At 40.5% G+C, this 25,120-nt stretch overlaps 1 protein-coding gene across 5 annotated transcripts in view; it reads left to right on the top strand.

Moving 5' to 3' along the window:
• plce1 (phospholipase C, epsilon 1) overlaps positions 1-25,120 on the top strand; it is a 418,731-nt gene that overhangs the window by 385,511 nt on the left and 8,100 nt on the right. For all 5 annotated transcript variants that reach the window (XM_041209226.1, XM_041209229.1, XM_041209227.1 and 2 more), the window contains 7 exons: positions 755-1,016; positions 4,446-4,564; positions 4,694-4,822; positions 8,827-9,036; positions 12,619-12,789; positions 15,899-16,117; positions 17,358-17,569. In XM_041209226.1, coding sequence (XP_041065160.1) covers positions 755-1,016; positions 4,446-4,564; positions 4,694-4,822; positions 8,827-9,036; positions 12,619-12,789; positions 15,899-16,117; positions 17,358-17,534 — 1,287 coding nt within the window. In that variant the 3' untranslated portion in view covers positions 17,535-17,569. The remainder of the gene's footprint in view (positions 1-754; positions 1,017-4,445; positions 4,565-4,693; positions 4,823-8,826; positions 9,037-12,618; positions 12,790-15,898; positions 16,118-17,357; positions 17,570-25,120) is intronic.

Genomic DNA, 25,120 nt, shown 5'->3' with positions numbered 1-25,120 from the left:
GGTTATAGGTTCCAACCATTGATAAAGATCTATGGAGGGAGGAGGTGATTTTTTTTCACTCAAGGCATTGGGATCTGGAACATTCTGCCTGAAAAGATGGTGGAAACTGATTCCATAAATAATCTTGAAAGGAAGTCAGACAGGTGCTTGAGGATGAGAAACTTACAGGGTTAGGAAGAAAAACTGGGATGTGGGCTCTATAAACATGACCGTTCTTTCAAAGGGTGAATGAGAATCGGACAAAATATTTGGATAAAATTATCAGAGCTTTCTTGTAGATATACAGGTGGCCTGTGGTGGGTTGGACAAATCTCATGGCAGCTGGAGCAAAGATGTTTAAAACAATGTCAGCATCTCCTTGACCCAGAACTTCCCTGAGTGCAGTGAGCCAGACAAACGTACACACTTCCATTGCATTGTAACAAATTTGTTTTGTCTCGTCTATTGTATCAGATTAGACCTACCATTAACTAAGGCCACATCACAAAACAACTGCAAGGTCTATGGATTTTAACCATTCAAGTACTTTACTCTTTTTGCCACCCACCACATATTAAATGGAAAACATGTGGGGAATTTGATAGATCCACCATAAAGCATGTGGACATGTTCCATAAGGAGCCCATTATGAGGACCCACACTCAATTTGAGCTCTAAGTTTGAACCCTTTGTGTCTTAACAGTGAACTGAAGTTAAGTATAAAGCATCGCATTCCCATTCGATACTGAAGCTTATGCTCTTTTCTTCTTCCTAGATCATTTCTGGACAGTATGTTTGTCCCAGCAATACATCAGGGAGTCCGTGCGTTGAGATTGACGTGCTTGGTATGCCACAGGATAGCTGCCACTTTCGCACCAAGCCCATTCATCGCAACACCCTGAACCCTATGTGGAATGAGCAGTTCTTCTTCCACGTTTACTTTGAAGACCTTGTTTTCTTACGGTTTGTGGTGGTGGAGAATAATAGCTCCACTGTAACAGCTCAAAGAGTCATCCAATTAAAAGCGCTTAAAGGAGGTAATCTTTCTCGCTAACCTCACTCCTCTTCTTTGAGATGTATGATTGGGCTGAGAACATGCTGATTATTGGACAATGATTCGAATTAGTGTTAATGATTGTGATGTTTAAAGCTGCATAAATCTCTCATAATGAAAAATAGTCAAAAAAACCAATCTCGCAGATCAATTTTGACTTCATTGTATATTCTTACCATCATTCTGTTTTATACAGTAAAAGAACAAGATTGTAACTATTTACAAATTCTTTAAGAAGATCAGACTACAAAGGAATGCAAAATAAAATAAAAAAATACATAATGTTTGGGAGATCACAGTAGAAAGTTGGAGTTATTTAAGCAAGTGAGGCTACATTCAAATCTCATTCCAGCAAATCAGACCATGTGAAAAAACAATGGAGACCAATGTAGGGATGCAAAGAGTAACATTAGCAATAAGCATAGTGATTTCAAAATGGATAAAGGACTTTGGTGGTCAGAAGATTTGAGCTGTCGACTTGTTCTCACACATTTTGTGCTACTCCCCAAGACTAATTTCTCCTTCATTGTTTCTCAAGTTATATAACGTTGAACAAAGGGTGAAAAAAGGATTTCCACTAAAAATGGGAGGATGGAATCCAGAGACAAAGAAATAGCACAATTAATAACTAGTCACAGCATCTCCATCTTGTCCCAGGAAGAGGAGCGAAGTTACAACATATTTCCAGGAAGAACAGAGGATGAGCTGGGTAGTATGAAAACAGAAATATTACTTTAGGTTCTTAATATAGACATAATATCTCCTCAGGATTACCTTACACTGTTGGGGCATACAGGATGTAAGGCCTGTAACTGTTCAAGCTCATCCATTACTCTTCGGTAAATTCAGGAGAAATTACTGAAGGTTGGAAAGTAACTAACTTAACCTGAATTTTTTTTTAAAACAAGGGTCAAAAGACAATCCTTTGTTGCAGGAAAAGTCTTTGAAACATTCTTTGGAGTTCTGGTGATTGGACACTTGGAAAAAACAGAACTTGTTAAAGGAGAGTTGGTGTGTATTAGGAGAGGAATGTCATGTTTAATTAACCTGCCAGAGTTTTTTGGAGACATTCTTGGCATGGACACAGGGGAACACAGCTGATATTGTACACTTGGATAAAGATTTTGGCAAAATTCTGTATCAGCAATTAATGGATAAATAAAAGAATTACATAACAAGAGGCTGGATAGAAAATTAGTTTAGCAACAGGAAACGGTAGCTAATCACAAACGAGAATTTTAAGGCCAGAAAGTGATTATCAGGGCACTTCAAGGATCAGCATTGGGAACTTTTCTATTATTGATATGCATTAATGACTTGGATGAGGGATTATAAGCACCATGTCCATGTTTGCAAATGATACTTAAATGAGGTCGGAACAAATAATGAGGAACAACATAACCAGATTTAGAAGGATTTTAAGGTTTTACATAATTGAGGCAATTAGCGGCAGGTTACTCAATATAGATAACTATAATATAATTAAGCTTAGGTTAGGGATATAAAAAGGGAGTATGTGCTAAATGGATACTGATCAGGAAAGGGACCTGGGAGTTATAATGCTCAAATCTATGAAATCATTAGCATACTCCCTAGCTTTAACTGGCATGTCATTGGGCACAGTTGTCTGTAACTGTATTGAATGTGACTATAATGTACAAATTCACAGCAAAACCATTGCCTATTGTGTCAATGTAAGAACTATGGTTTAAAGCAGACATTAGGGTTGATTTCAATGGGACAAAACATCTCACTTTTACCACTCAGTCCTCAAAGCCTGAACTGATGCAGCCAGGACCAGACCAACCAGTTTAAATATAATCTGATGCCAGTAAGTGCAAGATATGTTTATGGCAACCTTAGCTGGTTATAGATGTGCTGTGCTCACCAGCTGAGGTATGTGATTAAATGGAATATTTTGGTTGCGCCGAGTAGAAAAGGCAGACTTGGAAATGATTTTAAAGCTGCCTCCACATTTCAAATTTAAATGAGTCCTGGGCTCTGCTGTATCGCAATGATACTATTGACCATGGTCATTCTGTGGCTGTGAATCAAAATACAGCTGTACATTGCTGGCAGTATAGGCTGCAGTTATGTATGTAGTACCTCATATGGAATCTGTAGTTCATAATCCAGTAACCATTATCATAGTACTCAAGATAAAATTTTCTCAGCAAGGGATAAATTGGACAATCATTTATGAAAGATAGAAGCATATATTGACAAACCAGTCTGTTGGAAATCAGCTGGACACTGTACTGGGCCACCTCAACAAAGGGTGAGATTACAAATCTAAGAAAGAGGCTTGCTGCTCTTTCCTGCCCATGATTTTCTTCATATGAAGATGCATCATTGCTGAATAAAATGCTGATCACAGAACTTTTACAGTGCATAAGGAGGCCATGCAGCCCATCGTGTATGCATCAGCTTTCCGAAAGTGCAATTTTCTTAGTGCCATTCTCTTGCCTTCTTCACATAACACTGCACATTCTTCCTTTTCAAAGAACAGTCTAATTCCCTTTTGAATGCCTCAGTTGAACCTGCCTCCGCCACAGACTCAGACAGTGCATTCCAGACCTTAACCACTCGCTGCATGAAAAAGTTTTTCTTCATATGATCAGATCCCATTTGGAGTACTGTGTGTTGTTCAAGTCCACCTAACCATGGGTTGCCTTGAGTGAGTGCAGTGAGAGTAATAAAGATAATTTAAATATCATTAATTATGTTTACTTTTCTAATTCCCTCCCTCTTCTGGAGATATTGGACCCGAAAACTCATTCAACATTTAACACAAAGTTAAAACTGGGCGCAGTATTGACTTACCCTGTCTTGATGTATTAGGGAGAAGTGAAAAATGGTTTGTTCATCAATTGTCTCATTCAGGTTGAATGAAATTTCTGAGGCCAACAGGTGATGTGCAATCTGAATCAGACTATAATCGTTATACTACTTAATCTCCCTTACAATTGGTTGCCTGTGCCTTGTTGAACTGCAAATTACAGGCACAGAAATAACCATTCTGGTCTTGATGGCTGCTTTCTTCAGAATTCCTCTCGAATTGTGTTAAATGAAAATAATTAGCATTGTTTAATGCTGTGAAATGTTAAAGAGCTGCTGCTGGGGTATACTCACTGATCGGAGGACAGGGTCATACTGATTCATCCTGCCAAAAGCCAGCTTCGGTATGGCTTTAACTAAGGCCTGTCGGCAGGTTATGTGGTCAGCCTTTAGGGTGGTCAGTATATTAAAGAGATTCAAGAAAGATGAGTGAAAAGGCTCAAAGAGAAAGTTATTTGTCTTCTGTTTTCATATTATGAAGGACCAGTCATAGATTGTAATGAAAAAAATTTAATGACAAAGATAAAACCTAATACCTGAAGTATTTAACTTTGTTAGTATTTAATTTCCTCAGGGTACAGACATCTACAACTTAAAAACTCTCATAATGAATCTCTGGAGATATCCAGTCTCTTCATTTACAGTCGAAGAATGGAGGAAAACAACACTGGGAACCTAATACCTTCATCAGTGGTAATTTGAATGAACCAATTCCTTAAGAATTGTCACTTCAAGAACCATAGAATTTAGTTGGAATCCAGTTGAACAATTTGATTATGAAATATATCAAGACAGAGCTAACAATATTTTTACTCTGAACAGTTGTTTAATAACGAGGACCACAGATCTGGAGTCAGTTACCAGGTTACAATTCATGGAGTGCCAGGTCCTGAACCATTCACAGTTTTTGCCATCAATGAGAAGACCACAGCTGGACAGTTAGTGGACAAAGTGAGTCACTGTATGGTCAACTCATCCAAAAGGTTAAGGGACCCAATAGAAAGTTATGCCTTAGAACAGAAAATTAGCATGGAAAGTTTGCTGGGCATCCATTTGTGTATTTTTAAATTTATTTAGGCTTTTTTTTTAAATAGTAGCCTGAAATGAAATCCAGATTTTGTGCTTTTCCATAGAAGTGTTAATTTGAAATCTTAGCAAAAGGATGTGCAGCAGATTGATGGAACAAGTTTGACAGTTCATGGATGTTGTAACATAAGTGTGCTCACTACAGGAAAAGATGATGGTCACCTCTTAAACTTATATTCCTATATTATTTTATCATAGAATGGTCACACCATACAAGGAGGCCATTTGGCTCATCATGGCCATGCGGCTCTCTGCAAGACAAACTCACTTAGATCCACTCTCCCGCTTTTTCCCTAGGGCCCTGGAAATTTTTTCTCTTCATTGTCAAATTCTCCTTTGAAAGCCACGATTGAATCTGCCTCCACCACAATCTCAGGCAGTAAATTCCAGATCCTAAACACTTGCTGCATAAAATAGTTTTTCCTTATGGCACCATTGCTTCTTTTGCCAATGACCTTAAATCGATGCCCTCTGGTTCTTGATTCTTCCACGACGGGAACAGTTTTTCCTTACCTACTCTGTCCAGATCCCTTGTGGTTTTTAACATCCCTATCAAATCTCCTCAATCTTCTCTTCTCCAGGGAGAATAGCTGCAGCTTCTCCAATCTATCGACTCAACTTCCATTCTGCTGATTTTTTTCTGCTCTTTCTCTGATACCTTCACATTCTTCCTAATGTGTGGTGCTCAGAATTGAATGCAGTACTTCAGTTGAGGCCAAATAAGTATTTTATACAGGATTATGATAACTTCCTTGCTTTTGTACTCTATTCCCCCTACTTATTACACCCATAGTATCTCCTTTATTTTATTAACCACTTTTTCAACCTGTCCTGCCACCTTTATAGACCCATGGGTGCCTCTGCTCCTGAATTCCCTTTAGAATGGTATCCTTTATATTATATTCTCTCTCTGCTGTCTTCCTACCAAAATGAATCACTTCTCACTTCTCTGCAGTAAATTTCATCTGCCACATGTCCACCCATTCTACCAACCTGTCAATGTTTCCTTAAAGTCTATCACTAATCCTCCTCACAGTCCATAATGCTTCTAGGTTTTGTGTCATCCACAGATATTGAAATTGTGCCCTGTTCACCCAAGCCTAGGCCATTATTATATATCAGAAAAAGCAGAGGTTCTAACACTGACCCCCCTGGAACCTCATTATATACTTGCCTCTAGTACAAAAAAAATATTGACCATGACTCTGTTTCCTGTCATTCAATAATTTCATATGCATGCTCCTACTCTTCCTTTTATTTTTTGGGCTGTAACTTTGCTGACATGCTTGTTATGTGGCACTTATCAAATGCCTTTTGAAAGTCCATTTACACCACATCAACAACATTACCGTCATCAATCCTCTCTGTTACCTCAACAAAATATTCAAGCAGGCTAACTGAGCACAATCTTAACCAATCTATGTTGGTTTTCCTGTCCCAAATTATCATTTCTAAGCACCTTTCCATCACTGCCCTGCAGATGCTAGGTTTATCTTTACATCTTTTTTCAACAAGTGTGTAACATTTGTAATTCTCCAGTCCTCTGGCACCACCCCTGTATCTAAGCAGAATTGGAAGATTATGGTCAGTGCTTCTGCAATTTCCACCCTTACTTCCCTTAATATCCTAGATGCATCTCATCTGGTCCTGATGTTTTATCAACAAGTAGAGCAAGCCTCTCTAATACCTCCTCTTTGTCAATCTTTGACCCAACCCAACAGTTGCCTCCTCTTTCACTATGACTTTAGCAGCACCTCCTTCCTTGGTAAAGGCAAATTACTCATATAGGACCTCTGCTTCGTTCCCTCCATGTATAAATCTCCTTTAGGCCCCTAATCAGCCCCACTCCTGCTTTTACTATGCTTTTACTATTTATATGCCATGGAAAACATTTGGATTCCCTTTTATATTATACTGCCAGTCCCTTTTCATACTCTCTCTTTGTTTCTCAGCAAGGTGGGATATCAGTGCTAGAGAATAGAATTCTTGGGCCATTCAGGGCATTTATTAAACAATTGTTCCATAATCAGAAGTAATGTAGTCAAATGCAGAATGGAGATTCCTCTCCTCTAACCCAAGTGGGCCTTAGCTCCATTCTCAGAGAGTGGCCTCCACTATGCTTCCCACATCATCCCTTTCTGAGCTATGTTGTGGACATTTTGTGTCCATTATGAAGGTCCTATAAACCTGGCAGAGAGAAACAAGTTTCCTAGCAGCCTGTGTTGTACTGGAACACAGAAGACAAAGAGCAGTATTGTACCGTCCTATTCCTTTCCAGTCCCACTTCGGTTACATCTTGAATCTTGAAAGATGTTCAGATAAACCAAGTTGAATTTGCAGATACCAGTTAAACAAAAGATACACAGCAGGATCACTGCAGATCTGATTTGACAAAGTCACAGGCGATTTGATGTTGAATTCCCAAGCTGTACAAAAATTGCATCTACTGGGACCCACTACATTTTTGGAGGGTACTGGACAAATCTAAAAGAACCATGGTCAGGATATCTAGGGTGGGGAGCGGGGTTCACTTGCCGATGTGGGATGACATTGGGCGGAACTCCCGATGTCACCATGCGTCATTTCAATTTTCAGGTCAGCGGGGGCACAGCCGAATCAGCTGTGTGCCCGCCGACCTGTCAATGGCCTATTGAGGCCATTTACAAACTAATTCAAGTAATTAATGGACCTGCCTGTCCAACCTTAGGGTTGGCGAGCAGGCCGAGAACCCTGGTGGGCATTGGAAAAAGCCTGAAACCTCATCTATGGGCGGGATGAGGTTTCATGAAGGTTTTAAAAATTTAATGAAAGTTTGATTTAAAGTGATGGACATGTCCCAACTCATGTGACAGTATCACATGAGGGGACATGTCAGGGAAATTTTGTTTCTGCTCCTTGACCATTTTTAAATTTGGCGCCGATCTCCTTGAGGCAGCACTTAGCCTCAGGTAGATGAGCACGCTGTTTTGTGCGCATGCGCAAAAGAGCACACTCCCGGCTGAGGGATTCCCCCAGCACACACAGGGAGCGCACAGCGCTTCCTGGCGGATGTCACGCTGGATGGGCCTTAATTGGCCGGCCCACATTAAACGGTGGCGCACCCTCAATCGGGGGCACCAATCGGAGGCGCGCATGCATGCGCTCACTCCTGCACTTCCCCACCGACAGGAGAAAATTCTTCCCCATATCTAAGAAAACATGTTGTTTAAGTTTATTTTATTATAAAGCACTAGCAGATGCGAATCTGTTAGAGATAATCCCATGGGGAAAAAATCCATTGGAAGTTATCCAACAAGCTCAGAGACCAGAAACATGGTGTGATAAACAGAGTACAACCCAATGTAATTTTCCCAAATGCTTTTAGAAACTGGAACAGTAAACTGGAGGAACTATTTGCTGTGAACTTCTGAGCCATGTTTGTTTCACTTAAGCTATCAAACTGTATACATGTGTAACTCTTTTGAGTACAAACCCGTTTCCATCTGTTTCAGATGAAGTTACATTGTTTCATAGTTTGCCATTGTGAGATTTGAACTCTTGATCTTGGGGTTACAAACCCAGTACCATAACCACTTGGCTATTTAAGCCAAGCCTGTATACATTTGTATTGTACAAGTCCAGAGCTGTGGCCAATTGGGAACAAATTAGCAATTATACCTGGAGCATCAAAGACGTTTTAACAAGATTTGAGCATAATGAATGATTTGCAACCTAAGGGGCATTTAAACAGGAAACTAGCTAATCTGAACATTGGTTTATAGCAGTATTCACTTGAAAATCAAAACTGGATTAAGGTCTTTTATTTTTAATGTTAGCCATTCTCCTTGCGAAGAAATTGGAGATTGAATTACTCTAATTGATCCTTGCAGATTGTAGTCATTTTGGGTGGCTCAGAGGCAGATACCGCTGACTACTTCCTTCTGGAAGAGAAAACTCCCCTTTCTAAAGACAAAAATGAATGTAAGAAGCCCCCATTCCAGAGAGTCATAAGTCCAGAGGAGGAGATCCTGAAAATTCCACTGTGTTGGTTCCCAGAGGAAGGATTTGTAGGAAAAATTGTCTTCAAAACCAAAGAGGAGGTATGTCAATTTTTTTTCCTCAGTTATCATTTCATGAAATGTGCTATTAGTTCTTCTGATTTGTTTTGGTCTACTTTGTAACACCTCAACCTGATCATGGAGGAACCGCAACCTGACCCCCTAACCCCAACCCCTTTTGAATTCACAAATGTCCACTCGAGATTTCTGGGTAATTTTGAATATCCAGTCACACTCATAATCAGCACATACCAGTTAAACATCCGTGCATGCATTAAGTGCTATTTTCCCATTTAGAAGTCTGGAAAATACATTAGAAGCTAACCAGTCCATGTGGGTGTTATTTTAGAATGAAGAAAGGCTGAGATAGCCCTTTCTGAAATCAATTTATATATATCTCCCTGATACCTCCTGAGTGAGCCCACTTGAACCGCACAATGAGATTTAAGTTTTTTTTCCCCCTGCTGTACACCTATTCCCTTTTGCTTTGTTGCAATTTCTGGAGGGACATAATGCTGGGCTGGTGCCAAGGATGTAACATGTTGGAATTCCTGCAGCAACTGTTATGATTCCGTTAGGGACCATTAACATTTAAAGGGGAATGCAAACACCCAACAATCAACTGATAGAACTACGCCACAAGATTTCATGTTTTTAATCAAAAACAAACTTTATTGTTTATAAAAATTAAACAAAGCAAACACTATTAAGTTAACACTATGGTTTGTAATTACTTATGCTATGAACTCAGTTCTACTTTTTACTCCCCACCACCCCTCCCCCACCCAAGAATTCTCTTATATATCACAACAATCTTGAAGGTTCATTCATTTCTTTAGGGACCAATCCAAAAGATATGCCACAGCCCTCTATAATTCACTTTAATGCTCCTCAGTGTTCCAGTTGTTCCCTGGGGTAATATTTTATGAGGATCCTTCCATTAGCTTTATGGCTCATGACTGTGGATGTCTCAACCCCTTGCAGATACCCAACTACATTCTCAAAGCTTCCAAGCTAACTTTGCTGACTGCTTTCTGTCACAAGGCTCTGTGAGGACCACTGTAGATTTCTTCCACTAGCTGCATACATAAGCAAACCTTACAGCTGCTTTTCCTTCATGAAACCCAAACTGGGAGCCCCATCTACATTCTAAGTGGTGAACAATGAAGTTAGTATTTTCTCTGCTTAAAGGGCAGGTCTAACTGACTATCATCTCCTGTTGGCTTCCTCAATCTGGTGAGATGCAATCTATACCAATGCAAAGTTGCAGCTGCCTCTGTCTGTCTCCAAACTGGACTGCTTGTTTCTCTCAGTAAACACACACACATAAATTAAACAAAAGAACCTTCTAACCAAAGCTCCACCCTTAATCACTATCTCTGTGGCAACGTGGCATGCTTCGGTATGGCTCAGACAGGAATCTAAACAAATCATTTTACCTTCAATTCTGTAACCCATATGAAGAACTTATATTTTATGACACTTTCCCAGAATCGCTAGCTTTTAGCTTATTTTATGGAGATAATGATATACACTCTTGTTTTAACAAGAGATCCAGAAATGGGTTACCCATTATTTAAGTTCTTTTTTCACTATCAACTCTTATAAGGTCAGTTAAACTTAGGTTTATTTGATTTACCTTTTCACAAGGGTTGCTAATCAGTTTCTTAATCAGGTTTTTCCAATTATCTTAACTTTTAGTTTTAGGAAGGGGAGGCTGTGGCATAGTGGTATTTTCACTGGACTGGTATTCCAGAGACCTGGAAATTCTGGGCTCCTGGGGTTTGAATCCCACCGTGGCAGATGGTGAAATTTGAATGCAATAAAAATCTGGAATTAAGTCTCATGATGAAATCATTGCCGATTATTCACTAATGTCCTTTAGGGAAGGAAATCTGCTGTCCTTACCTGGTCTGGCCTACATGTGACTCCAGACCCACAGAAATGTGGTTGACTCTTAAATGCCTTCTGGAGAAAAAAAGGGTAATTTAGCGATGACCAATAAAAGCTGGCCTACCCAGTAACGCCAAATCCCATGAATGAATAAAAAAAATTAAAGTCTATGTTCTAAAACTTATGAATTTGGAACCATATTTTTGCAACACAATGAAAATATGCCCTTACCACCCAGCCAAAAAATGCTGTACTGGGGCCTGTGCCATTGGATCGCAAGATTCATGTGACACCAGTGAAGCCCCGTCAGGAAACTGGGGACGAGTAGAAACCTGGTGCACTGACTATGAAGCCAGTTTTTCTGCTCTATCTACTGGGTACCAGGGATGGAATTTCAGTTCCTTCATTGCCAGAAATGGAGCCACAAAAATACAGTCATATTGGAGGAATTTAATTGGGGTCATCATTTTTGGATGCATGCACCTTATGGAAGGGTTGGAACACAAGAATTTGAAATCCCTCACTTAACAACACGTGCAAGTAGCTGTTTAGAAACAAAAATCAAATATATTTTCTGAATTGTGAACACATGCTCCTCATGCATCTCTTGTAATTAATTCGGAGTGGTATTGACAAAGGTCATGTGGGGAATCGGCCTCTCGACTGCAGTTAGTGCGTGGGTAGGGTACAACAATGAAATAGAGACAATGGGCCAGATTTTCAAATACCTGTGGGAGCAAGGTCAAGCATGAGCGTGTTTTGAAAATAGCACCCCGCCATATGGCATGTCAGTCTTCTGTCACCTCTGGAATGCACTGCAATGTTCAAAGTGCGGGCAAGTGGGGGAGGGGTTGGGAGAGCTGGCACGCCACGCACCTCCGATAACTGCCCATTAATCCTGTTGAGGAGCTTGTCAACAGCCTTGAGAGAGCTAGAAGTAAATTTACAAAGCGGCGAGAGGGAAGAATTAATAGTCTAGTGAACTTTAGTGCACAGCTGCCAGGAACACTGCGGGTAGCCATTATCTAATATTGCTGCTGAATTAAAGTGATGAAAAAAAGGGTTATTCAAACTGAGGTGCCCAGATGGTGGCACAAACTTGGCATCGCTTCAACAGCACAGGTCAAGTGCCTTGCAATTGATTGTTTGGCCACTTGTATACACTGTGAGGCTGCTGCCCCTCTGCTCTCCCGCCTTCAAGCTGCAAAGCAACAGCAAGCCCAGTCATGGCTGCCACCTACCTTTGAGCATTGCATTCCAGAGCCAGCTCCTGCTCCAGGGCAGCACTCGCTGTCAGTAATTGGGCACCGAGCTCTCCGCCGGCCAAATGAGGGGCATTGCATGTTAAAATAGCATCAGAGGATTGAGACCCGGAAATAATCCGGGTATCAGGTTCCCAACCCTGGATTGAGAATCCAACCCAGTAACTCAGTGATAAAACAGCACCCTTGTATGTTCAGGCGCACAGATACTTAGCTGAGAATGAATCAAACCTGAATACCAGAGCTATTTAAAGAAAAACTAGAACTTGGATACACTGGAAACCAGTTCTGAACATTTTCGGTGAGAGTTGCTATGGAAACTTTCCGTACATTGTTTGAGAATGGGGGTTGGTGATACCTCTTTTGTATTTTGAAACTGAGAGGAGAAGCAGCACTGGTGAATAATTAGTAGAATTTGTGGAGTAACACAGTTATCAGAAAGTCTGCTGACGTTCAACATCTGTTGCAGGAGCTGAATCAAAGGAACACCATGAATGAAGAACGTGATGATCTGAGTTACAACAGCACTCCAACAGAAGGCGATAGTTTCTTGGTTCAGGTGCATGATGTCTCCCCAGAACAGCCTCGTACAGTCATCAGGGCTTCAAAGTTCAGCACAGCCCAAGACATTATTCTGCAGGTTGGTCAAATTAGGAAAAGAAAAATGATGGGTCAGGGTGAGCTCTGGGTATATGCGTGCAATCCCTGGCAATGCTGGTGTTCACAACTTTGCTGCCATATTTGACCCAAGATGAGCTTCCAACCACATAGTTGCCTCACACTAGACCACCTATTTCCATCTCCCATTGCCCGACTTCACCCCATCTCAGCTCATTTGCTGCTGATCGGTCATTCATGCCTTTGTTACCTTTAGATTTGAATATTTGAACACACTCCTGGCTGGTCTCCCACATTCTCCGTAAACTTGAAGTCATCCAAAACTCTGTTGCCTGTGTCTTAACTCACACCAAGTTCTGTTCACCCATCACCCCTGTGCTTGCTGACCTACGCTGGCACCTGGTCAAGCAACGTCTTGATTTTAAAATTCTCACCCTTGTTTTCAAATCCCTCCATGGCCTTGCCCCTCCCTATCTCCGTAATCTCCTCCCAGTCCCACTGCCCTCTTGAGATTTGGTGCTCCTCTAATTCTGACCTCTTCAGCATCCCCAATTTGAATCACTCCCTCATTGGTGGCTGGACCTTCCATTTCCTAGGCCTCAGCTCTGGAATTCTCTTTCTTTTCCTCCCTTAAGACAATCTTTAAAACCAACCTCCTTGATGATCTAACATTTCCTTATGTGGTTCAGTGTTATATTTTGTCTTATAATGCTCTCGTGAAGCGCCTTGGGATAATTTATTAGATCAAAGATGTTACATAAATTTAAGTTAGTGCTGTTATGCTACTGTGATGTAAATCTGAATCTTTGGGTGGGACTTTCCATTCCTGCCCACTGCAGGAATTGTTGAAGGCGGGATGGAAAATTTGTTGGGCCAACAAAAGGTCCGTTGACTTCAATGGGATTTTCTGGTGGGATTGGAAAATTCTACATTTTGTAACTAATCATCAGAAAGCTAATATTTTACAGACTGGATACAGGGTAGAATTTTCCACTCCCCTGACAATGGGTGGGGCCTGTAAAATTCACTAGATCGCACCCCCCTCCCCCCACCATCACCCTCCCGCCTGCCCCAACCTATCTGTAATTTTAAGGTGGGATGGGTGAGGCTTAGGCTGGCCCACCCATTCTTGCCTCAATTGAAGTCCTAAAGCAGGCAACTAATGACAACTTAAAGATTGTTTTCCACTCAGCCTCAAATTTGAGGCAGGCGGGAGGAGTTCAGGAACACGGGGGAGGCCGGAAATCACCCAGCTCAGGCCTCGGACAGGAAGGCGGTTGGTGGAATGTGCCTCCCTCAACGACTTCCTTTCCACATTGGGCACCCCCTCACAAGGTCTTCCTCCCACTGTGTGTTCCCTTCCAACCTGGCCTCTCCATGAAGACTCCTGCCTTTCTTTCCCTACTTCCCCAGGTCTCACCTCCCCACTCCACTGTGAGACCACCCCACTTACCTGGTCCTGGATTCTGGGACTAAGAATCTGGGGACTGCTTGCAGTCCCAGTCCTGGCCGCTGCTGCTTCTAGCACTGCTGGGACTAAAGCTGGGCCAATCAGATTGGCTGGCAGCTCTGTGAGGTTGGACTTCCTCCCGAATGAGGGGCGGAAGTCCCGTCTCCAGCCAAACAACGCTCCTTGGTGTGTTAAATGTGGTGGAGAAGCCAGCATTGGCAGGAATCTGTTCCCCGCTGACTCTATCCTGCTTGTGTTTTCACACTTTTTGTGAGTTTTGTACTCATTCTGGTCAAGGATGTTATGGTGTATTTCAATAATTTTACATTAATTGTAAAGTAATTTTACCAGTGTGGTCTTAACCCATTTAGTCTTACTTCCTTCCAGCCGCCTCCAGTTACCATACCAGGGTGGACAACAGATGGGTGGGAACACAGGGCCTCAGTTTTGTCAGACCATATATTTTGGAAACAGCAAGAGCTCCACTGAGCTTTTAGTCCAAGTGTTATATTTAACATATACGAGGTGAGCTGCTGTGACACAGGGCGAGTCAAGGCCCAAGTGTAGTCTTCGGTAACGTGGGGTTACCGCAACCACCCCTCCGACCACTGCCACCACCACCCCCCCCCCAACCCCAAATACACTTGATAGTGCAATTACCCCACCCACACCCCCACTACACCCCACCCTGGACTGCCCATTCAACCCACCGAATGCCCTGCGACTCTCCCCTACTACCACACCACAATCCCAACTACCCTCCCAACCTCATGACTGCATTTCTGATTCCCCAACTACCTCCCCATTCCACCAACTACCCTCCCCACCCCCCACCAACTAACGTCCCCACAACGCTGACTACTCTCCCCACCCCCCCACCGACTAACCTCCCCACAACGCTGACTACCCTCCCCACCCCTGACACCTCGACTACCCTGACCACCTAATGCTGAACGCCCCTTCCTACCCCGGACTACCCTAACCTCTCGCGCACTCACCTTACACACATCCTTCTCCATGGCTTCTCAAGTCAGCTGGGGGGCTGTGGCTTCCTTTGTCCCAACGCCACTGCCCTGCACAGAAAGGACTCAGGAACCAGGTATGCTGCATGTTCCTCACTAGGCCAGGGTGGCAGTCTGGCCAAGAAATATGCAGCTCCAGACTAAGGAGCAGAGTGGCAATCTGACTGTAATTACCATTTATGTGGAAGTTCTGGCCCATTAACCTCTCCAACCAAGCCAAAATAGCCTGTTTTAATAGCTTAAAAATCAGCCCAACTGTTCTTATGAATTTTTCCCCAGTAGATTAACAGGAGAATCCAATATTAGAAATGTTGACATGGAAAATTAATTTACAACTCGGGAGTGCTCATGATGGCGTTACTCTCAAACAATAACATGCTGAGAATGCTCCATTATATTTTGCTAAAGGAACATTCCTTTAATTCATTTCCATTCATCTTCATATAATGTTTGAAGTAACTTTAGCATTACCTTGTCATATATAATGGCAATATGAGCATGAGTGGATTTGCAAGGGGATGGCATATATACTCTGCTTATACTAGATACAATAAAACTGGAGACTGTGGCTGAATCTGTTTAGGCTTAAGCATGCCGACAACATGGAATATTTATTCAGTGTTACAAATACAAAGAATTTGTTTTGATTTATGCTACAGGCATTAAGTAAAGCCAAGTATTCCTACAGCATCCTGAGCAACCCAAATCCCAGTGACTATGTCCTCGTGGAGGAGGTCATCAAAGAGCCATTAAACAAGAAATCGTCAATGGCGAAGCCTGCTCTTCGGATCCTTTCTGAGCATGAGAGTGTGTTTGTAGCTCAGAGCAGATGGAAAGGAGCAGGAAAATTCATCCTCAAGCTGAAAGAGCAAGTGCAGGTAAGTAGCCAGCAATATTTGATGTCTAAGATGTTATTACTGTCAGCCAATGAAATGTTTTTAAAATATAGTCATTGTGGTAATGTGGGAAGCGCAGCAACCCATATGGGTACAACAAACTCCCACAAACAACAAATAAACAACCAAATTAAGTTGTAGGTGTTGATTGTGAGATAAATGATGGCCAGGATGACAGGAGAACTCTTTCGGCTCTTCTTTAGAATAGTGTTGTGGCAGATGACTTACCAGTGCTGATCAGTACTGTACTGAAGTGCCAATCTGGATTATGAGTTCATGCCTCATAAGTGGGATTTGAACCCACAACCCTTTGACTCAAAGATGAATGCTACCACTCGGCCACAGCTGACATTTTGTATGTATGCATGTGTTCCAAAGTATTGAAGGACTTTAACTATAGTTATCCATCATTTTGTACTACACATTCAAGTTTATTTAAATCACATTCTCCAGTTTATATTAAAATTACTAATTTCTTCCCTGTATTGTAATCAAATTGATCATTTTGATCAATATGTCACTGTTCCTTCTTCTTGGCTAGGCCAATATCCTGGAATCCTAACCCAACATTATTGTGTGAGGCATAACCAGTACAAGGACAGTAGCAAGTTGAAGAAGAAGGTCCAACACTATCTTCTCAGGGAACTAGGGATGGGCAATAAATGTAGCCTTGCCAGCATCAGCCAAATCCAGAAAGCAAATCTGAACATATGTTTGCTTTGCTGCTGAGTTTTAAAAATGGCAGCGTCCATTTAATTAAGGATTTGGGCAAGTAAGGAGGAAGTGCCAGCTTAACATATATTAATAATGACAAAGAAACAGAGTTACAGGAAAGAAAACCAGAACACCCTGGAAAGGGGATTTGTATTTCAGATTATACAGAAGAATTACAGTACCCAGTGTATATTACAAAAATGGAGAGGACATTACATATGTTCAGCATTATGTGTAATATTTTCCCAATAAACTGCAATATGCTAAATCCTATTCTATAACTTTTAAGATAATTCAGAAATGGTACCATCTGCAAATGCAGCCTGGATAACTATTGTTTCTTTGTTTTCATGCCAAAAAATTGAAAAAATTTCTACTTAACTTTTATTTAAATAACACAACTGTTGACCTTCTCCAGATGTCACAGTGTATATTTACATGACTAATTTCTTTCCCATACTGTTCCCAATTGCTCAGTATGATCAATAACTCTGGAATGTGTTGGCAGGCTGCACAGGAGAAGAAGAAAGGCCTTTCTTTTGCTAATGAACTGAAGAGATTCACAAAATCAAGTAAACAGAGCCGGAGCTTTTCAATTCCACTTCAGGCAACCTCCCCAGAAAGCACCCAGAGTAAGGATGAAAAAGCTGCATGTAGTGTGCCATTTGCTGAGATCACTGAGTAAAACCTGTTACGTGATTGCAGTATGTGACTGCCCAGGTATGGCTTTGCACTTCACTTCTTGTTGATTTTGACCACGTCAGTTAGTTGCCAAAATAGTGAGTAACTGAAGTTTTCTCTCTGGTCAGCCTACAGAACAGAAAGAGGCACATTTATACTGATAATAACGTCTACCCCATTCCCCCAGTGTTCAGTGCTTGGCAGAAATGGTTTCAAAATTGAGTGAGACAGGTTCTTGCTGTGGATCAAGAGGCTCTTGCCTCTGCTACTGTTCATTGGCCCAAACAGAAAACTGGAGTTGTAAGGATTAATTTGCAATGCACCACTCTGTGTGTGGAACCTAACTAGACAAGGTCAGGTCTGAACATTATAGGGCCAGTTCTGTGCTTCTGTTCTGTGAGGCTGTGTTTTGGGAAAGAACCTTTGCCTGTAACATCATACTCCAGATATTTGCAATGTAAAGCATTGCTAAGCCGTTGTTTATGAAAACAGTTTTCCACAGGACTCCTGTGAATTATCAAGTTTAATAAACTCTGAGATAACAAATTTACAATATGTAACTGAAATTAGATGAATCAGGCAGTTTTGCTAAATAAGGCTCTAGAAGTTAAAATGTGTGTACTTTAATTAAGTTCAGATGACGAGTTCTGGAGTGCATATCATTTAACAAGCCCCTCACTTTAACCAGTAGTATTTGGTGACTGATCTCCCCTCTTGTGTGTTATGATTGCTGTAATGCTAATGATATGTTGGTCCATATATCATTGCTGATATTAACCCTGAAGTCGGCAACCATCTCCCAAAGTAAATAGTGCCCATGGAGGCAGTGCTGAGCAAGAGGCTTGATATAGGCATCTGGCAGTAGAGTTGCCTCTGATAGCTCAAAGGTCTGCCATTGGCTTTTGGCTGTAAGTCATTTTTTTTGTCATACAATATTGCCATTTATTTTTTGAAGTGTTTTAGAAAAAAATATAAATCAAAATTGGGGAACATAAGATTCTTGGAAACTAATCACAAATAATGGGATTCAATTGGATGCATGTGATTTGCCAGCTGAAGAAATGGCTGCAGGATATAACCAAAACTGCTCTCTAGTAACAGGAGCTGCAGATGCATTGCAAAACTGCTTCAAGTATTGGATTTGCAATATAAATGCATTGTCAAAATATCAATAGTATTATTCACCTGAGAATAAAAGATGCTGATGCTATCAGTGCTTGGAAATGCTTGTGGCCTGGTTTTTAAAAAAAGCCAAATGTAACTAGTAAACTATTGAATCTGCCATCTTGCACCCACTGATCAATAGAAATAGTCACTTTTATCAACTGAATAAACAAAAGGGCTTATTCTATTTTAAAATTGCAGTTATTTTGCTCTGTTTCATTGAGAGGAAAGATTTTTATCTTAAATAAGTTATTGGTCGCTGAGAGTAGATTTTAATTCATGTGGGGAAATTTTACGGCCCTGTTGTGGTGGGGCGGGGCCATAGAATGCGGTGAGTCCTTCAAAATTCCACTTTGGCGGGACCATAAAATCCCACTGGTGTAAAATTCAGCCCATGCAGTTGGGTTACAACTAAGTAGTAAAAATACATTAATTTAGCACCACTGTGAAGAATATAATGGACTGACAGCACATGAATCATTGATTTGCTTTGAGACCCTACCACACTAAGTGTACTAGAACCTTAGGCACAAAGTATGACAATTCTAAGGAAATGACCTGTTGCCTCAGGTTCATGACTTTTCTTTCGCCTCATTTCCCTGGCCCCAGGTAGATTGACAATGTGCAATTTAATTTGTACTAAGAACAAAGAGTGGTTTCCATTGATAACCTATCTCCCATGCTCCATTTTGCAACCAATTGAGGAGCACCAACTTCCATATTAACCCTTGTTATTTTGAATCACTGTATAAAACAAAGACAGAAATTCTTCTGGTGATACACGGGCTGTTAACATTCCTAGTTGTTCTTGGTCTTTAGAACCATTGAAATAAAGAACACAGAAGGAGGTAATGTGAACCATTATGCCAGTGTCAGCTTTTTGCTCAAGCAATCTTTTCTTTATTCATATTTTATATATCAAATGCCACTCGATGTTTATTTATCCTTTCACACCATCCATAATTAATATTTTGAGTATTTTAATTACACATGTGAATCTATATCAAATTGTTACAAAGCTTCAGAAAATGTAGGAAATACTCCGCAAATCAGGCAGCATTTGTGGAGAGAAAAACAGAGTTAACATTTCAGGTTGGAGACCTTTCATCAGACTGAGAAAAATCAGAAATGTAATAGGTTTTAAGCAGGTGTAATGGGGGAGGATGAGAAAAGAACAAAAGGGAATGTCTGTGATAGGGTCGAAGACGGAAGACATGAAAAGGGTTGGTTCGGCAGAGCCAAAGTTGAGTAGTAATGGGACAAGTGAAGAAACAAAAGGTGAGTCCCGAGGAGGTATGAATGGCAGAATAATGAACTGTTGCCGTTCAAAAGCAAAACAGGATAAAAACAGGATTAAGACCAATATGCAAAGAAAAGCAAATAGAATGGGGGGAAAGATCACCATAATTGCTTTAGGATGGCAGTTATTCATCATTCTGCCATTCACACCTTCTCTGGAATCATTTGTTTCTTTACTTGTCCCATTGCTACTTCCTTTGGTTCAGAACAACCAACTCTTTTGTCATTTAATGTTTCCTGTCTTCCACCCAATTACAGACTTTCTCTTTTTTTCACCTTCCCCAATTTCATCCAGCCATTAACCTCCTCAAGGAGCTTGTAAAGGGGCATATGCAGTTGGGAATGCAATTTTATCTTTAATCCAGTGAGTCTGAAAAATCTGCTGCACATTAGTGCCCAGCTGTCAGGTTCATTGTAGGGATATTGGAAATTTTATATTTATTTTCTAAAATGGACATTTAATGTGCCAACTAGTGTTTCACTTTAAACTTGTTTGAATAATCACTACCCTGTGTTTTCCAGCTCCTGGCCTTTTAAGGAGCTACCTGCTGTAACCAGCAACGTGATGCCTCTAACTGGGCAGCAAACTCCCCCCTCGGCCAATTAGATAATTTGCAAGAGCTAAGTGTCTCGGGGTGGGGACCCATATTCCTACTGGATGTGGGGTTCTCAACCTTGCTTTGAAAATCCGGCCTATTTCTCTCCACATATGCTATCCGACCTGTTGAGAAGTTTGAACATTTCCTGTTTTTATTTCAGATTTCCAGCATGTGCAGTATTTTATCTTTATGGATGTTTTGATTTATTCTGAATCAATCATTTACAACTTACAATTTCTCCCAGTGATGGCCACACATGAACTTAAGGCAGATCTTTTTAAATGAAATAATGGTTTCTGAGAGTATACCTTGTGCTTTAATGTTTGTCTCAAAATAAGTTATGTAAAACACATAAGCTGCTAAAATGTAATTTAAAAAATACCATTTTCTGAGATTTTCTTGGCCATACCTGGCCATTGTCATATTTGAAGGCTTATTTCCTTCGTGGTTTTAGCTACTTTTTGTGATAAGGATGATGTCCTTGGTATGAATGCATCAACCGACGTTATTTGAGCTTTCCTGAAATTTCACTTTGCAGAATTGCCAAATTGGAATGAAAATGTGTGTGATTAGAATGATAATGAGCTTTAGGTAAAATTAAAAATTACACTGAAATTTATACACATTATTCTGTCGACTAACCCTCTCCCAGAAAAATGAATCTCACATTATCAGCAGTTTCATCTTCCCTTAATTCCTAATTCCACCAATACTGCGAATTCCATTTTGCGGACTGAAATCATGTTACTCAGGTGTTCCTACCTTCAGCTTAAATTATGAAAAATCTTTCAGTTGAACTCCTTGTCTTCATGTGCCAGAAGTGCTTTTTTTGAGCTGTCAGCTTTTCTTGTAAAGTTATATCAACTTTTTTTTAGCAGTTGGTTAGCCTTTGTTAGTTTTCTAGGTTGCCATGAATGGTTGCTAGGCATGTATAGGTATGCAAACTATCTTTGAAGTGATATTTACATAATACAGCACTGTTAATACTCAACATCTCAACGTTTCACAGAGCATTTGGTCGCAGTGCAACTTTCTTTGTACTTTTTAAGCACATTGTTAAAGTGTTCTTGTGAGATTTTTGGCTCCTCTATATTAACAGTCATTAATCCACTGTCACATTTTGGGATAATTTTGACCATTTCACCCATAGAAAGGATATTTAAAACGTGTATTCACAAGTGTTTTTTTTGTAATTATGCATGGAGAAGATAGTTGGTTAAAATGTTAATGAACCAAACTTTGATGTTACTTCCCCATTGACGATAAATAGTATACAATTAGTGAGCTGTCTTGGTAATCAATAAACACCTCACATCCACTGCATTAGAAAGTCTATAATCCTTTAAAGCCATGAACAAAGGGTGATTAAAAACAAAAGACTGAGTAACAGGTAGTGCAGCAAACACTGCGAGTCCATTTTTTAAAATGGAGAATATCAAAGATAAATTTTGGCCAGGTGTAGAAATTTAGCATGTAGTTGGATAGTTATGAGTCATTTTAAGTAAGGTAACACATAGGTATGGGGAAATATAGTGTGTTTATTTTGTTCTATAGCTCAAAGAGAACTCGTACTAGCTGAACTATATTAATCCGATTATCCGTTACACTGTACATTCATGTGCTATGAAATAAAGCAGCTTAGCAATTTGAATTTGGCCTCATCACACCAAATGCTTTCATGGTCCACCTTTGATAAGCCTGAATATGTAGATGCTTGGTTCAGATCATAAGGAGGTATTATTACTACGCCCCTGCGTTATATTATTCTACTGCCAGATACCTTAAATGTAAATTACTCAGACCACTTATAAGCGGTCTATATCTGATAGGATATCTAAAGAAAACTTGTAAACCAAACTTGTAACAAACTAAATTAAAATAACAGACTGCAAAAAAGAATAGCATGGACAGGATTTTATACAATGACATTAAACAATAAATCAAAAACAGCAGAGGAAAATTAAACCCATGAGTTAAACTTTTGAACTGAAACGCTACATTGAAATAAATCCTATCCACTGACTATAGTAAGTTTCTGAAACTCAGCCCTTTAATGAGTTGTGATCATGTCAGTTATTTTGCACCATTGCACTGTTTTGTGAAGTGTAGATGCTGTGTACACTTTCTACCTTTCAGGCAGGATATTACGCTCGGTGTGCGGGTGCCCGCTCAACATGCCCGAGGGTAAAATGACGCATGACGACGTCGGGCGTGCGTCCTGACATCATCGCGCAGTCTCGCGATATTTCATTCGGTGGATGCACGCCAGAGTCGGCTGCGCATCCGTCAATAACTAAAAGGCCTAGTCAGGCCATTAACAATCCAATTAAATTCAAATTTACGCAGCCCGTCCAACCTAAAGGTTGGCGGTTAGGCGAAAAGGCCAACCGGCCTTTACACTTTTTAGGAAACCTCATCCAGGAGCGGGATGAGGTTTCCTAATGCAAATAAACATTAAATAAAAACTTCATTTTTGAATTAAAAACATGTCCCAGCTCATGTGACAGAGTCGCACAAGGGGACATGTTTTATTAAATTTTTATTCTCTTCATTTTTTTTTACACAGCGCTTCAATCTGTGCCTCAGGGAGATTGAAGCGCTCTTTCTCCCGCATGCGCAAACTGCACGCGAGGCCCGGCTCACCCTCCTCCCCCGGCCCACTCAAGGAAGCGCTCAGCACTGCCGCTCGCGATCCATGCGGGGGGGCGGCCTTAATTGGCCAGCCCGCATGAAATCACAGTGCAGCCGTGGGCTGTAGTCGGCTTCCTGACTGCCCCCGCCAAGGGCAAAATCCTGCCCTTTGTGTTTATTTGAAGCCCAAAATTGTGTACATCAATCTAACAAAATATGGTTTGGACAGTACAGAAAGAGTATCATGCACTCAGCAAAGCACTTTGGACATTAACACTTCAGATTGGAGTTACATGTAGATGGCACGTCAGTCAGAAGTACAGAACAAGTGTAATCTAATGAAAACAGGTCAAGTTTGCTGCTGAAAGCAAAATACTGCGGATGCTGGAAACCTGAAATAAAAACATAAAATGATGAAGAAGAATCATACGGACTTGAAACGTTAACTGTGCTTCTCTCTCCACAGATGCTGCCAGACCTGCTGAGTTTTTCAGGCACTTTCTGTTTTTATATTTGAGTTTGCTGCTGTTTGTATCTGACCAACCTGCATAACTCTGAAAGCTGTACATATTATTAATCATTCCATTTTATACATGGAAAAGCTCTATTGCACATAATCAAAAATGTAATGCCTTACATTTAGAATTTTGTATGACATTATAAAACACAGATATGTGTGAATCCTTTTTCACTTTAATGCACAAAGTGAAGGAGAACAGATGAGGAAAAACTGAACATGGGCTTTCATGCTGTGTAACAATGGGAGCCACCTTCCTTTCAATGAATGGCTGTCATGATTCCTGTTTGCTCTTGCTCTATCTGTTCTTAATGCATACTTTATTAAACCTGCTAATGCCAAATGCCACTTTATTTTAATCTAATCCATTAATTCATTATCCTTTAGTTTTAGGACTGTATTTTTAATCTAAATAAAATCTGAGCTGTTACTAGGCTCTGTTTATTTAGGTAGTGTATTTGAAATAATTTTCATTTATTGTGGGGTGTTGAAAGAAAAATTCTTTCTAGCTTCCCTGAGCTTGGGATTTATGTAACAATTGATTGGTTTCTTTCAAAAGCTCGGGTCAGAAGAGTTAGAAGAACAGATTTAATGTATACTAGTAATAGAAAATGTGTAACAAATGACAAAATCATTATGAAAAATTGTTTGGACAGGCTATTTTGTTCGTTTATAAAGCTCTAACATGAAAGTGGCATAAATTGAACAGAAGTCATACACAACTGTTTTGGCACTGGCTCCGCCTCTGCCAAAGTTTACCAAACATTTCTTTTGGTGAAGACAGGTCTCATTTAGTGTGCACATTGCATCGCTAATACATTTTAAATTAATCTTTGAAGATAATGGTGCCTGGAATGGCCTAGTTAAAATATTTTTAACCCAATGTCAGCAAAACATTCCCAGGTCAAATATAGTTCAAGTTAGATGTATGAAAATGCTTTACCTTGTTTACAAATATATAAATTAGGAGCAGGAGTAGGGCATTTGGTCCCTTGAACCTGCTCCGCCATTCAATAAAATATTGGCTAATATGATTGTGGCCTTAACACCACTATCCTGCCTACTCCTGATACCCTTTGACTCCCTTGTTAGTCAAGAATCTATCTATCTCTCTTAAAAATCTTCAATGACCCTTCCTCTACAGTTCTCTTGGGAGGAGAATTCCACACATTCATGACCTTCTGAGAGGAGAAAATCCTCGTCTCTGTCTCGAATGGGAGACCCCTTATTTTTAAACTGTATCCCTTAATTCTGGTATCACCCAAAAGGGAAAGGATCCTTTCAGCATTAACTCTATCAGGTGACTTCAGGATCTTTTATATTTCAATTCGACCACCTCTCATTCTTCCAGACTCCATTGGATACAGGCCTAGTCTGTCC

This window comes from Carcharodon carcharias, chromosome 17 (assembly GCF_017639515.1).
Source record: "Carcharodon carcharias isolate sCarCar2 chromosome 17, sCarCar2.pri, whole genome shotgun sequence".
Taxonomy (NCBI): Eukaryota; Metazoa; Chordata; class Chondrichthyes; order Lamniformes; family Lamnidae; genus Carcharodon; species Carcharodon carcharias.
The sequence above is the reverse complement of the archived record's forward strand: the minus strand, read 5'-3'. Positions and strand labels throughout refer to the sequence as shown.